General features: G+C 38.7%; 1 protein-coding gene across 1 annotated transcript in view; it reads left to right on the top strand.

Annotated features, from left to right (window-relative positions):
- The first annotated feature begins 7,215 nt into the window (after positions 1–7,215).
- Positions 7,216–16,105, top strand: part of LOC140523122 (T-lymphocyte surface antigen Ly-9-like) — a 105,051-nt gene continuing 96,161 nt past the window's right edge. Inside the window, exon 1 of the mRNA XM_072638167.1 lies at positions 7,216–7,304. Coding sequence (XP_072494268.1) covers positions 7,259–7,304 — 46 coding nt within the window. The 5' untranslated portion in view covers positions 7,216–7,258. The remainder of the gene's footprint in view (positions 7,305–16,105) is intronic.

Raw genomic sequence — 16,105 nt, 5'->3', positions numbered from 1 at the left:
TTTTGTTTTGTGATTTCTTGGTGTCTCATAAAGTCATTAGCCTCCATCTGTTCCATTCTAATTTTGAAAGAACTATTTTCTTCAGTGAGCTTTTGAACCTCCTTTTCCATTTGGCTAATTCTGCTTTTGAAAGCATTCTTCTCCTCATTGGCTTTTTGAACCTCTTTTGCCAATTGAGTTAGCCTATTTTTCAAGGTGTTATTTTCTTCAGCATTTTTTGGGTCTCCTTTAGCAAGGTGTTGACTGCTTTTCATGCTTTTCTTTCATCTCTCTCATTTCTCTTCCCAGTTTTTCCTCCACCTCTCTTACTTGATTTTCAAAATCCTTTTTGAGCTCTTCCATGGCCTGAGCCCATGGTATATTTATTTTGGATGTGTGGGATACAGAAGCATTGACTTCTGTGTCTTTCCCTGATGGTAAGCATTGCTCTTCCTCATCTGAAAGGAAGGGAGGAATTATCTGTTCACCAAGAAAGTAACCTTCTATAGTCATTTTTTTTCCTTTTTCTGGGCATTTTCCCAGCAAGTGACTTGACTTCTGAGTATTCTCTTCACACCCACTTTGCCTCCAGATCTGCCCAGCTAGTGCTTGGGGTCTGAGATTCAAATGCTGCTTCCCAGACTCAGGGCTTTGGGCAGGGGTGGGGCTGCTATTCAGTGTGAGATTAAGTTCAGGTGCTCAGGTGGGGGCAGGGCCGCCTCACGGGCTCATTTCCCTCAGGGGGTTTATGCAAACACCTTCAACAATGGATCCTGGCTCCTGCCTGCTCTGGGAGACCCTGTTTGCTGCCACCCCACTGCTCCCTCCCAAGGGGGCCTGAGTTATGGGGACACCCCACTCCCCTCTCAACCAGCCAAAAAGACCCTCTCACCAACCCTTGTCACCTGTGGGTGGAGGGACCGGCGGCCACTGGAGATTCTGTCCCTGAAGCCTGCTCGGATCTGCTCCTCTCAATGCTGCATGGCCGAGGCAGGGCTGGGCTCTGCTCTGGGTCCGGTGGGCGATGGACCTTTCGCATCAGGTTTTCAGGTCTCTCTGGAACAGAAATCTCGTCTGCTCTCTTGTTCTGTGGCTTCTGCTGCTCCAGAATTTATTGGGAGTTCTTCTTTACAGATATTTTATGGGCTGTGGGTTTGGAGCTAGTATATGCATGTCTTTCTACTCTGCCATCTTGGCTCCTCCTAATGCACTCTTAATGGAGCTGTGAACTGGTACAGACTTTCTGGAGAACAATTGGGAACTATACTCAAAGGGCAATAAAACTGTACATATCCTTTGACCCAGCATTCTGCTACTAGATCTATATCCCAAAAAAATCCAAGGAAAAAGAAAAGGATCTATATGTACAAAGATATTTACAGCAGCTTCTTTTGTGGTAGCAATGAATTAGAAGTTGAGGGGATGCCCATCCATGAGCTAGTGGTTGAACAAGTTGTATATGTCATATTATTGTCTTATAAGAAATGACAACCAAGATGGTTTCAGAAAAACCTGAAAAGACGTTTATGAATTGATACAAAGTGAAGAGAGTAGAACAAGGAGATCATTGCACAATAGTTATAGCAATATTTTAACAATGATGAACTTTGAAAGAGATGGCTACTCTAATCAATGCAATGATCCCAGATAATTCTAAAGGACTCACAATGAAAAATGCTATCCATCTCCAGAGAGAGAACTGATGAACTTTGAATGCAAATTGAATTATTTTTTCACTTTATTTTTTCTTGCCTTATTTATTTTGAGGCAATATTTTGCATGATTGTGTAGCTGAGATCATATTTTTTTTTGCCTTCTCAGTGGGTGCAGGAGGGAAAAGAGAAAGGGGGAGAATTCAGAACTCAAAAAAAATTTTTTAATGAATGTTATAAATAAATAAATAATTTCTAATGAAAGAAAAAGAGTATTCCTGAAAAGCAAGTAGATACTATACACAAGTACCTCAGGCCCTTAAGATTTCAGTCCAGGATAGCAGGCACAGAACAGGAGAGGAGTATATATAAAGAATATATGTGTTTCAAGAGCTGGTTTTTCCACTCAGATCGATGCAATGAGTGGACAGTGCCCAAATTCCTTGCTATTGTTCCCTGTTCCCTTCCCCACAGTCCTGTGAAATATAAGGCAACCTGGGTTGGGGATAGGAGTGAAGGAAGGGAAATCTTGAAGCACTTAGCTCTCAATAAGCTGCAGTACTCCTGGCAAAAAAGGCTACAGCAAGATCATAGCAATATCTTCAGAAAAGAAGCAGAGGGCAAAATGGAAGGTTCACTGAATTTAGAGTCAGATTTCAATCCAGACTAGGAGTTCCATGACCTTGGACAGTTCATATCCCATCTCTTACCACACCTTTCTCACTTATCAAATAAGACAACTGTACAAGGTGATTTTTTTTTTTTAAGATCCATTCCTGTTCTCATCATTTAGATCCTATGTTAGATATACACTAGCTGCAATGACTTTCAGTCTCACAGAGCCATAATCTCAGCTGGGTACTGAAGGATCCTTGGAGAGAACCGGAATGCTGCCCTGTGCAAGCAACAAACAGCCTTGACTCAGATTTTTCTTAGTACTGAAATTCTGTACTAAGTGGCTCCCCAACATAATCATAGTTCACATGTATCAAGTTCTTTACACTTTATAAACAACCAGGTGTGAGGGGCGCTCTGGACCTGGGCCCCCTGGGTGTATAGGAGACGCCCAAGAGTCTGGACCTGCTGACGTGGCTTTGCCACGGAGGCACTGCTGACGCGGCATTGCCACGCTGGCACTGGGGCGGCTCTACTGGACTGGGCTGGGCTCCGCCCTCAGGGAGGAACTGGGGAGGGGCTTACCCGGAATAGGAGGGCGAGTTCTGGGTGATTTAAGGCACAACACGGAAGGGGACGGGGGGATTTCTTGCTGACCGTCAGGTAATAAAGCTGCTCTTACCCACCTCCGGTGTTCTGCCTAGTGATTCTCCCCTCGACCCCCCGAGGGGAGCCAGAGACGTCTGAAGACCCTTGGGCAGGGTGAGTTGATGCGGTAATTAGGGCTCCACCCCTAACAACCAGGGGAAATAGGAAATGCAAAAATTATTATCCTTATTTTACAAATCAGGAAATTGAGGTGAAGTGACTTGACCAAAGCCACCCAGCCAGTAAGCAGAAGAATTAGAACCCAAACTTTTGAACTACAACTCCGTGCTTTTTTTTTTTACAGTAAGTTGCCATTTGGAAATATTGGTTTTTTATTGTTCATTTTCTAAAGGACCAATGACAACATGGGATGATGTCTTCACTTGTGTGTGAATTAGATGGAAGTGAGGCAGAGTTGCACAAAGTCATCAGCCTTACTCTCTCTCCCAGTCTCTCTCTCATGAACTTCCTTCTTATCATGTAAGTAATTAGAAAGGGATCCCATCCCAATACATTAAATTTTCATTATTTAATGAAACATATACTTCAGTTACTTTTACTTAGCTCTGTTTATAAATAATTATTAAAATTACTATATAAATAATTTAATATGTTGAATTAACAACAAAGATAAACACATAATAATTCACAATATTTTGGTTATGACCAGCATCATAGCCCATCACCTCGAAGCTTCAGTGACTGAATCCTCCTCACTTTGAAAATTCTATCTCAAATCATTCAACTCCCTTCAGATAACAATGAAAGTCTATTCAACATATTGTTCCCATTTCTCCACAGAAATAATCCTTTCTCTTTGCCTTCTTTTCAGGAATTGTAGGAAACATTTTTTTTGAGGTCCTCTAAAGTTCTTCATAAGGCTCTCTTTATAACAATACATTTCAAATAGTTCCAGCATGGAAGAAATTTCTCCTCACCACTTTCCTGTGTCTTCTCCACAGATTTTCATAGACATTTCATAGACACAGACACACTATTTCCCTTCTCCTCACTTCATGGATATTAACTTTTTCAACTGACTCATTCTGTTTCCAGAGTCTCCACAGACTCTTCACAGATCCTCAAGGATTACAGATAAAACAGATATCTTTTTTTCTGACTCCATAGGAAGAGGCATTTAACATTAAATCATTTTCTCAAATTCCATTTTATAGATTCGCATGACAAATAGGTAAAATGTAATCATTTCTCTGATCCATAGCCAATTTCTCAAGTGAATTTCAGCCTTCCAGGCTTAATGCTTTTTCTCACCATTCTACATGAATCTAATCATTCTCCTGTTGCTCTTAAAGTTCCAATAACAATATTTGGAGTCTGTGAAAGATGCTTTTGAAAGAGATTTTCACTGAGAATATCACTTTGGTTGTGATTCAGTTGCTCTTGTGAGATATCTACTTGTCACTGAACAGGAATTAAACACTGAGTGGCAATGTCTTTGATAACATTTGGCAGACTGCTTGAAGAAGTATAACAAACTGAATCCTAGAATAGTTTTCTACAATTTGATCCTGGTTGAATGAATGAATGACCCCTCCAGAAGTAGTGAATAAATGAACATGCAGGGAAGTTTCTAATGCAGACTCCCTCTTGTCTACCTTGAGCCCTGTTCTGACCAATATTTTTTTCAATGATCTATCTGAGTCCATAAGTAGCATGCTTATGGAATTTGTGAGTGGCACAAATATAACAGGGACATTGCACACTAGAATCCGTATTGAAAAAGTGAGAATATACTAGAATGATGGGTCAACTCAAAAAAAGAGGAAATTTAATAGGAATAAATGCAATATCCTATATTTGGATTCACAAAATCAATTGTGCAAATAGCAATTATGCTTTAGTGTAAATTAAATTTCAGGAAAGCACATCTTAATACAGCAGAGAAGGGAAAGAACATGACAACAGATGAGAATATAACACCCCTGGGTTGTGTTGAGAGAAAAGACTCCTCCCAAAGAGAAAAGACCTGAGAGGAGGAGGGTAGAAAAAGTCAAATATTGCAAACATAATCAGGTCCAGTGGCATAATAACCCTTCTACTTCCTACAAATGAATATTGACTGGAAACAATCAGTTTTTAAGAGCATTTCCTTATATTTCTCTAGCCCTTATAACCTTTGTTCCTTCCACCCCCAAAAAAACATTTCTTACAAGGACTTTAGTAAAATTATATTTGATCATATGTGACAAAATTGAGGTATGTAGATTTCCCCCTGTGTCTCAGAATCCAGAGGGCTCACAATCTGTAGCCTGCTGAATCTGGGATATAGTTGAAATTCACTTAATAAAATAGAGTGGCATGTAAATCTAAATTTATGATTTGTTTTGGGTTTGGTGATTTCATTAGTATAGGCAAAGAAGAAATACCCTTTCCAAAGGAGGCTTAAGGAGATCTGACCTTCAAAGAAATGGAGTTGATTTAATGTACAATAGGAAGAAAACCCATATCCCATAGAATCTACACATACCTTTCAGTTCAATTTAATTCAATAAAATAATTATTTATTAAGACTTACCATCAGATGAGCATGGTGTTATATATGGAGAGCTGAGACAAAGAACCTGCTCTTATGGACCTTTTAATGAACTAAAGAGGTAAGAAATCGACATGAAATTAATAATGTACACGTAAAAGTGTAAAACAAAGAACCATATAAAGTTCAAGGTTGTTATATACATGTGAACACAGAAAGGAATTCATAGAGGAATTGACATTTGAAGTGGATTTTGAGGGTTGATTAAAATTTCAACCAGTAAATATAATAACTGACAATTATATAGCGCTTTAAATTTTGCATAGTGGTTATAGACATTCTTTCATTTGAATCTCATATCAACTCTATGAGATGGATAAAGTGGGCATTATTATAATCTCTTCTTCACAAGGAAGGAAATAAAGACTCAGTGATTTCCCCAGAGTCACACAGCTGGTAAGCAATTCATCGATCAACAAAAGTTTATTAAGCATCTTCTATGTAGAAGACACTAAGATAAGCAATGAAGATAGAAAAAGAAAACTAAGTAATCCCTGCCTTCAGAGAGTTTATATTCTACTGTTGATATCTGAAAGGAGATTAAAAGATGAGAAAATAGAAGTAAGTACAACATAGTTTTGGGAAGATCTGGAAAGTTCTCCTGTAGAACATGGTACCTAAGTTGAACATTGAGAGAAGCTAAGGATTCCAAGAGGCAAGGGGCAGCCTGAATGCTTTCTTAGGTCAAGCACAGCCTTTGCAAAGGCACAGAGGCAGAAGTTAGGGCTTCAACATAAGTGAACAATTAAACCAGTTTGACTAGAATACAGTACAATGAAGGGATATAGTGTTCAGGCAGGGAAGACAAAAGGTGAGGAGATTAAAGGACAGGCTAAGAATTTTGTATGTTATTCAAGAAACAATAGGGAAGATTCTTTAATGGGAGAATCACATAGTCAGTTTGGCAGCTCTGTGTGAACTGGTCAGAGGATGGTATGGAAGCAGGCAAATCAATCAGGAGGTAATAGCAGTGATCCAGGTCATGAGGGCTTGTACTGGTATGGTGACTGTGTGGAGAGAAGAATAAGGATTAGAAAGATGCTGTGGAGATATAATATCCAAGACTGGGATATTAATCTTATATGGGTGAAGAGGGAGAGGGAAAAATTCAGAATAACTCCAGGGTTGCCAATATGACTGACTAGAGCCTTCCTAGTGTTCGCAGTAGACGTAGAGAAGTTTGTGAAAGGAGTAGGTTTAGGGGAAGGAAAATGAAGAGTGAAATTTTGAACTTGTTGAGTTTGAGTTTGAAATCACCCACATAAAGATGTGAAACAGGCAGTTGGGGACACAGGAGAGAGGTGGCAGCTAGATAAGTGGTTTGGAGAGTCATCTGTATAAAAATGATAATTAAAGTTCTTGAGATCACCAAAGCAGAGAGAACAGAGAGAGAAGATGGCCCAAGACAGGATACTCATGTCTAATAAGGAGTCAATAGTAACATAGAGATTTAAGGTTTACAAAGCTCTTTACATAAGTTAATTTATTTCATACTGGGTCTGGAGTCAAGGAATGTTGATTGAAATCCCTGAGCAGTTACTAGCTCTGTGACCTCTAAGAATTTACCTCATCATGGGGGCTTATTCCCTTAACCATCATTAAACAAAAGTCTCTAATGAATCTTTCTTCTCTAAAGCCCATGGTCTTAGTTGCTCTCTAAATATCACAGTGTCACTATTAGTGAAATTTTCTATAGTAAAATGTCACAACACTAAAAAAAAAAAAAAAAAAAAAAAGAAAGGAAACAGAGAAACAGAAACACATTTATCACAGACACTGTTGCCTCCCAAGGATTAAGAGCTGAAAGAACATGGCTCAGCCCCACTTCTGGTTTTTGGTCCTCTTTCTGTTCATGGGTAAGTTCTGCCTGTTGCCAATCCCTCTTTATTGTCCACCTGCCAACTTTCTGCTTGGCCAGGAGCACTGCTGAGACCTGCTGGGTGGTTTAGAGTTGGGATAGTATTTTTCTTTCAATTTATGCTTTTCAGCAATAATATTAACTCCTATAGTTTTTGTCTGTACCAAAATCCTAAGGAATTGAGCTATCCAAAAGCATGGCCATGAGAAATGAACCCAAACAGCCTAGTGCCTTTTCCTACATTGAAAAATACAGTCTTGAAATGTATTTGTATTTAGAATTCACTCAGCCTCAGTGGGCTTCAGGTTCCTCAAATTTTAAAGGAAAGGGATGGGGCTAGGATTTCTACCAGTTGTAATCTTGTATGGATCTCTATTTCTAGGAAATAGTTCTGGGACATCTCATTTGATTCTTACAATTGTTCTACGAAGGAGACAAAACCACACTTTTTTACACATTTAAAAAAATAGCTGAGGTTCACAGGGGCTAAATAACTTCATTATAAATCACAAAGTTAGTAAACGGCAGGACAGAACATGAACAAAAAAGCATCAGAGGCCCTACATGATTTTACAGAGAAGGTGTAGAGTAAATGGTTGTTGTTTTCAGTTGAACTGAAAATGTAATTGCCCAGTCTGGTTTTCACTATACTATGCTTCCTCTCTAGCCTAAACTATACTAAAAGTTGTCATGCGCTCTTAAACCAGTGACATAAAACTGTATGATGTGCTGGAAAGAATGATGGATTTGGAATCAGAGGACATAAATTCAAATCTTGCTCTGCCGTTTTTGATGTGTCCTTGGGAAAGTCCTTTCACTTATCTGGGCCTCAGTTTCTTCATCTGTAAAATGGGGACTGTAAGGCTTCAAAGGTCCTTTGTAACTTTAAATTCCTAGCCTATGAGAAATGAGTTTGGGGTTATCCAGTGTATTATTAGATATACAACTAACAATCTCTACTAAAAGGAGTAATGGAGAACTGAATAAAATTTTTGAAATGCAGACAATAATAACAAAAAACCACACAATTTATATGTCCAATTCTTTAAGCTTTATATGCCCAAAGCAAGTAGAGGCTTAGCAAGATGGAGAGACCTAGCCTAGGTCACAAGGCTAGTATGCAGCAAAGCCATTTAAATACAGGCCAATGGACTTCTCTACAGGTAACTGTTGTGGCCAACATCCTCATCATCACTGTCAACACTAAACATTATTGAGGACATGACAATGTTTGGGGTATTATACAAAGAAAATGGTACAAGGTAAATCCCTGGCCCCAGTTGCTTAAAACCAGCTAGAAAGAAGGGAGACTGCCCAGGGCTATGTTGGACAGCAGAGATGTCATTGTGACTGTGCAAGACTCGTATTATGGATAGTTCATGTTTAAGGTGATTAATGGTGTTTCCAAATTTTGATCTTCAGTATTGATTAGAAACTCCAGCAATGTAGTGGAAGAAACTAGGTCAAGAACAATAGCATTTCCTTAAAAAGTGAAGCCAATGTGCTTAGATTTAATTAATCCCCCTGAGGATTTTATAGCAAATCTCTTCTATCTAGGGAAAACTCAACCAGTCAACAACATGTAACATAAAGCCCATGACTCCAGGTAATGATCCAGGCTAAAAATATATAAAGGGGCAATAAGGGGTTTCATTAGCTCTTTGCTAGCTTCTCATTCTCCTCAGACTCCTTAAACTATGTGCCCACTTGGCTTTGTCCCAGGCATTCTTCTCTCTGCACTCTCTCTCTTAAAATAATCTCATCCACTCCCATGAATTCTATTATTACTTCTATGCATATGACTTTCAATTCTCCATCTATAGCCACTACCCAAAGCCCTAGTCCCATATTTCTAAATGCCTGTTGAATACTCCAGATGGTTGTATCAACTCAGCTAAACTTGTTCACTTCCCTTCTTCCCACCCAAAAGGAGAAAAAACATCTTTTTCTTCTCTATTTTTGTTCACAGCCACATTCTCAGTTGCTTAATCTCACAACCATAGAATCATCTTTAACTCTTCCCTTTCCCTCACCCCCACAACTAACCAATTCTGAAGTACAGTTGATTCTATCTCTATACTAGAAAAAAAAATCAAGATTAGAATAGAAGTGCTAGTCATGGAGCCAGAGATAACCAATGAACAGTCTTTGTTTCCCACTGATCTCTGTGAAAATGTGAAGAATTAGAGAATAATGTCTGTAATACATTGTAGCAGTCATCTGATTTATGAAAAGGAATTGACCAAAGTGACCCAAGATGAGAAGGCAGGAAAAGTTTGTAATATACACAATAGGATGGAAGAGATCACAGATGGATTCAAGTATGAAAGCAATATTTTTCCCTTCAGTCCCCTTCTCCACGTTGCCACCACCTTAGTTCAGTTTCTCATCTCTTCTAACTTGGATTATTGGCGTAGTTATCTAATTGATCTTTATACACTCACCCTTTATCCTCTCTAACTGATCCTTTGAACTTCCCCACCAAAAAAATATATAGCAAGAATGATTATCTTCTTTATAGGCTCTTTCTCTTCCTCTTGTGGCTCCACTATTGGTTTCCCCCAATATTCCATCATGGACCCTTTCCTCTTCTTTCTCTAAATATTTGCCTTTGCTGAACGCATCTTCTTCAATGGCTTCAAATATCACTTTCACAAAGATGATTTCCAAGGATCTATCTTCACTCCAACCTCTCTTCAGAGCCTGGTTTATTTAATTCAACAGGCATTTTTTATGATTCTGTATCTCCAAATAGCAGTTAGGTATCTCCACTTAGATGTTCTGTCTACGGTTCAAATACAAAGTGCTCAAAAACTAACATATCATCTTTCACCATGCCCAAACTTCTCTATTACTAGAAGGGGACCACCATTTTCCATTAGCTTTGTTGCTCTCTCTCTCCCTCGTTGGATGTGTGTATCTTTCTGTGTCCTTGTCTCTCACATTCAAAAGGTCAGAGGAGATCAGAACGATGGGCCAATTCAAATAAGATGAAATATAATAGAAATAGATAAAATATCCTATATTTGAGAAAATAAAATCACTTGTACAAATGGTAATTACATATTAGTGTAAATGAAATTTCAGGAAAACACAGTTTAATATAGCAAAGAGAGGAAAGAATATGACAAAGTATGAGGATGTAAGACCTCTGGGTTTGGGTTGAGAGAAAAGAGAAAAAAAGGAGAAAAGACACAGAAAAGAGCAGGGTGGAGGAGCAGGAAGCAAAGTATTGCCCCATCACCAAATCTAACAGCATAATCATCCTTCCTCTTCCTACAGATGAGTCTTGACTGGAAAAAAAATATGTTTCTAAAAGCATTTCCTTAGATTTCTCTTGCCCTTTTAACCTTTACTGCACCTCCCCTAAAAATACTTCTTTTTTCTTTTTTCTAATTTATTTATTTTTAGCTTTCAACATTCACTTCCATAAGTTTTAAATTTTATCTCCCTCTCTCCTCAAAACAGCATACAAACTGATATAGGCTTTACACATACATTCCTGTTAAACACATTCTCACATTAGTCATGTTGCACAGAAGAACTATAACGAATGGGAGAAATCATGAGAAAGAAAAAACAAAGCAAAATAAAATAAAATAAAAAAGAAAATAGTCTGTTTCACTCTGTATTCAAACTCCATAGTTCTTTCTATGGATGTGGATGGCATTTTCTTTTTTCAATACAGAATTTATTTATTTTCAGTTCTTAACATTCACTTCCACAAGAATTTGAATGCAAAATTTTCTCCCCATCTCTCCCTACCCCCCACCCCAGGACAGCATACACCCTATCCACTTCTTCCTCCAGTCTGTCCTCCCTTTTATTACCCACCCTCCTTCCATCCCCCTTCCCCTCTATTTTCCTGTAGGGCAGAATAGATTTCGATATTGCCTGTGTAGCTTAATTTCCAGTTGCATGTTAAAACAATTTTTAGCACTCATTCTGAAAGCTTTGACTTTCATATTCACTCCCTCCCTCCACACCCACCCTTGTTAAGAAAACAAACAATTCAATATAGGTCATACATGTGTAATAATGCAAAGCCTTTCCAAAATAGTCATGTTGTAAAAGACTAACCATATTTCTCTCTGTCTTATCCTGCCCTTCATTTATTCCATTCACTCCCTTGACCTATCCTCCCACAATAATGTTTGCTTCTGATTATTCCTTTCCCCAATTTGCTGTCCCTTCTATTATCTTCCCTCTCCTATCCCCTTCCCCCTTGCCTTCCTGCAAGGTAAAATAGATTTCCATATCCAATTAAGTGTGTGTTATTCCCTCCATAAGCCAAATCCCAGGAGAGTAAAGCTCAATTATTTCCTTTCATCTCCCCCCTCTTCCCCTCCATTGTAAAAATTCTTTCTTCCCTCTTTTATGTGAGATGATTTGCTATATTCTACCTCTCCTTTTCTCTTACTCCAAGTACATTCCATTCAACAGTAAATTTTATTTTTTTAGGTATTCTCCCTTCATATTGAGCTCGCCCTGTGCCCTCTATGTGTGTGTGTGTGTGTACACATACATACATACAAACATACACCTATGTACATTTACATATATACATATATAATATACACATACATACATACATATCCATACTCACCTGGACTTCCACATACCTGTTGTTGTTGGGCATGGCAAATATACAGTGCTGGAAATGGAGTTAGAAAGACTGGAATTCAAAGCTCACCTCTGATCCTTACTACCTTTAGGACAATGGAGGGGCTACTTACCCTCTGAGATTTATCTACTCTGTTATACATAGACTATGTCTGAGTTCGTGGAAGGAATTCTCATGTCAACCAATGTGCAGATCCTTGATGCACATGAATTATACAATGCACTTATTTGGTGCACTAATGTAATGTAAATTTTCATAGAGAAAATTGTCAGAATCCTCTTACTCTCAAAAATTTCTGGGGCGGGGGACTAAAGGGAGATACCACAGTATGGTGGAGTCCAAGAAATTTTGCAAAAAAAAAAAGGCTGAATCACTAAGGGAATAGTTAGTAATACAGATAATAAGGCTGAAAAGGTCAAGAATCAAGCAACTTATGAGTGGAGCTATGAGAAGGGCTCATGTAGGGAAAAATTCTCTTGGTAGAAATTTGCTGGTTGTGAGGTCACATACTGCTGGGATTTCAACATGTTTTGTGCTTTCTATTTGGGGCTGCCAGGTCCAGGGCCTAACAGTATGCATCCTAAATGCCCAGAACCAAGGGTCAGAGCAGGAGTCCTTGAAAGTCCTATAAACCTTCGTTGAGTTTAGCCATTCTAAATAATTGCTCTCTCAAGGTCCCAGTTTGCCTAGCAAATTGGTGGCCTTAGTGCAGACCACATAGTTGATCTTTCAACAGATCCATGGTCCTTGCTTTCAAGAAGATTGCATTCTCTAGAGGGACAGATTGACAGTATCCAACACCTCTGCAGTGTCAGCCTAGGGTATGGCAATCACAGTGCAAGAGTAGAAATTAGATGAAGAATATGAAAGTTTCAGCCAGAATGGAATACTAATTGAAAGTAATTATTGTCATGGAATATGAATGGGAATCATCCAATTATTTTGGCCAGTGGATTTTTGGATGGATACTAGGATACCTGTAATGCATGGCTGGAATTCACACACATACATTCTCTCTCTCTCTCTCTCTCTCTCTCTCTCTCTCTGTCTCTGTCCCTCTGTCTCTCCCTCTCTTTCTCTCTCCTATAAGATTTAAGTGAGGATACAGAGGTCAGACAAGCAACATCACAATGATGGGCATGAGGATCCCCCAGAAGAAGATGAAGTGGCCTGGCATAATAGAAAGAACAGTGGATTTAAAGTATTGGGATGAGATGATCTCCAAGGCCCCTGGTTTCAGCTCTCAGAAGCTCAATTTGCTAATCTGTCAAATGGGGCTAATACTACTTACACTGTCTCCTTTACAGAGTTATTGTGAGGAAAGTGCCTTTGTAAAGATTAAAGCTAAACAAATGGGAGCTATGGTTGCCTTTGTTTTCATCCTCACAGAGTAAGTCCTTAGCACAGTATATGCATTTAATAAACGTTTGCTGACTATTAACTCACTCAAATGGAAGTTCAGGAAGTTATCCCAGGCTCACACAGTCGACCATGGGGCAGAGCCCTTCAATAAAAAATAGGATAAGAAAAGTGAGCACCATGATTTTTCCCAAGTTTCAACTCCCCCAGGAGGGTCCTGGTCTTTTCAGCTTTTTCTTTGAATGTTCTTATTTGTCACTTTTCAGCTTGCTGAGGTAGAGTACATCACCAGGGGATCTCTCATCTAGAAGATCCCTAGATAATAAGGCCATTGGTCAGTGCTAGGTCTCTAGGTGACTGTGAGCTACAAATAGAGACTTGAAACAGGGATGCAAAGAAGACAACAAAGCAAGGACTTAGCTGGACCCAGGGAAGACTAGTTAGATTCCAGACAGGCTCCATAACATCCTACCTATACTCTTCCTTCATGACACTTCAGATTAAACTTCCTCCTGTATAAATCTAGAGATTCCTCTGCTACAAAAATCTGTCTTGGTTCCCCATTGTCTGTAAAGTAAAAGTTCATCTCCTCTGGTGGGCATTTAAGATATCCAGAGTTTGGTACCACTCTATATGTCCAGTCTTACTTCATATCATTCTCTCTACATAATATAAATTCCAGTAAAAATGGACTATTTGCTATTGTCCACATAGCTTCAATGCAGACATGTCAATAACTTTCTTCACATAATCTTCTATTCCTCTTCTGTCTGTTGAAATCCCAGCATTAAATGCTATCTCCTTGATAAAACCTTTCTCAATATTTATTCCCTATTCTTCCCCATTCCACTCCTCAGCACTTCAAGACCTCACATAACACTTTCTTCAGATCTTTCTTATGCATTTTTCATGTATCCTTATGAATGAGGATTATTTGCACAGCTTTTTTAGACCCCTACAGAGTAGAAGCTCTGTAAGGGCAGGAATTCCATTTCATTTAAACTTTGTAACATAGCATTGTGCATTCAGTAGGTGCTTAGTAAATGTTGAAGCTAGAGGAATAATGTATTCCAGGAACTCTTAGGATGTTTGTATCCTCTTTATTGCTTCCTGCAACACAAAGCCAATATAACAGGTACATGGAACAAACTGTTATCCATAGGATATGAATTCAGGACCACCAGACAGGCCCCTTAGCTCCCTACAATGCCACTCTTCTCAATGAAATGTCTCCTGTTTCACCATTTGTGAGTCATTCCTCTGGCTTAAGGTTTCAATCCCTGCTGAAGTTCAAAAGCCCCTGGGAAAGTTCCTACATTCAATTCTATCAGTCTTTTTTACTTTAATATAAATGAGATCTGAGGAAAGTAGGGTTTCATAAGACATACAGAGAGCACCATTATAGGGGAGAATACAAAGTCTCTGAGTCAGAGATGAAAGATAAAACCCCACCATGAGGGTGGAAAAGTCATAGAAAGGAGAGAGTAGAGTCACTAATGGCAATTCTTGGCCTAATAACTTATTTTGGAAGCCATCTGTTTCTTTTTTCCTGTTAAAAAAGGAGTTTTTACTGGAAAAAAAATTTCCAAAATCATTTCCTTGTATTGGTCTTGCCCTTATCCTCTCTTTTACACCTTTGACTAAATGTTGGAAGTCCTCCTCCTTTGTCTCAAGCTCCAGTTAGCTCTCAATCTTTAGATGCAAAGATACAGTTGAACTTCACATTACATGATAGCTATATTCCATGAAGCAAATTACACACAAGTTTAATTTTTATAATTTTTTTGTGCAGAAATATTATGTCATCCATGTAGGGAATTCCCAGCAAGGAAATTGTATCAACTAATGCAGACAAACAATTGTTCTGTGAATTAAAATCTAAATGTGTTGTATGAGGCACAGGATGTTTAAGATCATACATGAAGTATCATAGGGAGGATGTGAATCTAAGTTCTCCTGAGCCCATGGCTGGCCTTCTCTCCAGGCTTCCTCGCTAATAATTTTGAAAACTAGAGGGTTAAGTATTTATAAGAGCATAGAGTAGAGCTAGAAAGGATCTCTGAGGCCATCAACTCAAAGCTCCTGAATTACCAATTACTTATAGAATTATTAAGTTATTGATTTATTGATTTATTATGACCCAAATGAAAGGAGGGAAGAATCTATGAGAAGAGAACATGAGGTTCAGCCATCCCCCTTGCTTTCTACCCATGAATTTACTGCACCCAGCTCTTTCAGATAGGGGCATAGTTTATGAATAGCTTCATATTCACATGAGTATGAATAGTTTATAGTTTCAGTCTTGGTATTCCCAATTTATCAGCAAATGAATGGGATTATTAGGGGGTCCCTCTAAGTCAAGGATGGGGTAGGCACACCTGGTTAGGTTTTTCTTTCGGTTTTTTGTTTGTTTGTTTTTTTGGATAGTCACAAGGAAAGACCACAATGGCAGCAAACAGGAAGTAATGCTTCAATCATACTTCAATAAGCATAAAGAGGACAGAAGGAAACAGCACAGAAAGTAGAGACAGATGGTATAGGAATGATGAATGAGATGGTGGAGGGAAGTAAACAATGTAGAGAAAAAAATGGTGAGGAGGAGAAGTATAGAGAGTCAGTTATATAACCACATGTTAAAGTTGGGAGGACTAAAGTAGCATGGACCCACAGCAGATGGAAGAGTGCCTGGGGTGGAGGGGGTGGGGTAAGAATTAGGGGTTTCATTTCAATATGATTTTGGCAGTGGAAGATGGATTAACACTTTTGGGTTAGTTCATTAACATATACATATACATATTACCTCAAAGTTTTCAACA

Source organism: Notamacropus eugenii, chromosome 2 (assembly GCF_028372415.1).
Source record: "Notamacropus eugenii isolate mMacEug1 chromosome 2, mMacEug1.pri_v2, whole genome shotgun sequence".
In the NCBI taxonomy this organism is placed as follows: Eukaryota; Metazoa; Chordata; class Mammalia; order Diprotodontia; family Macropodidae; genus Notamacropus; species Notamacropus eugenii.
The sequence above is the reverse complement of the archived record's forward strand: the minus strand, read 5'-3'. Positions and strand labels throughout refer to the sequence as shown.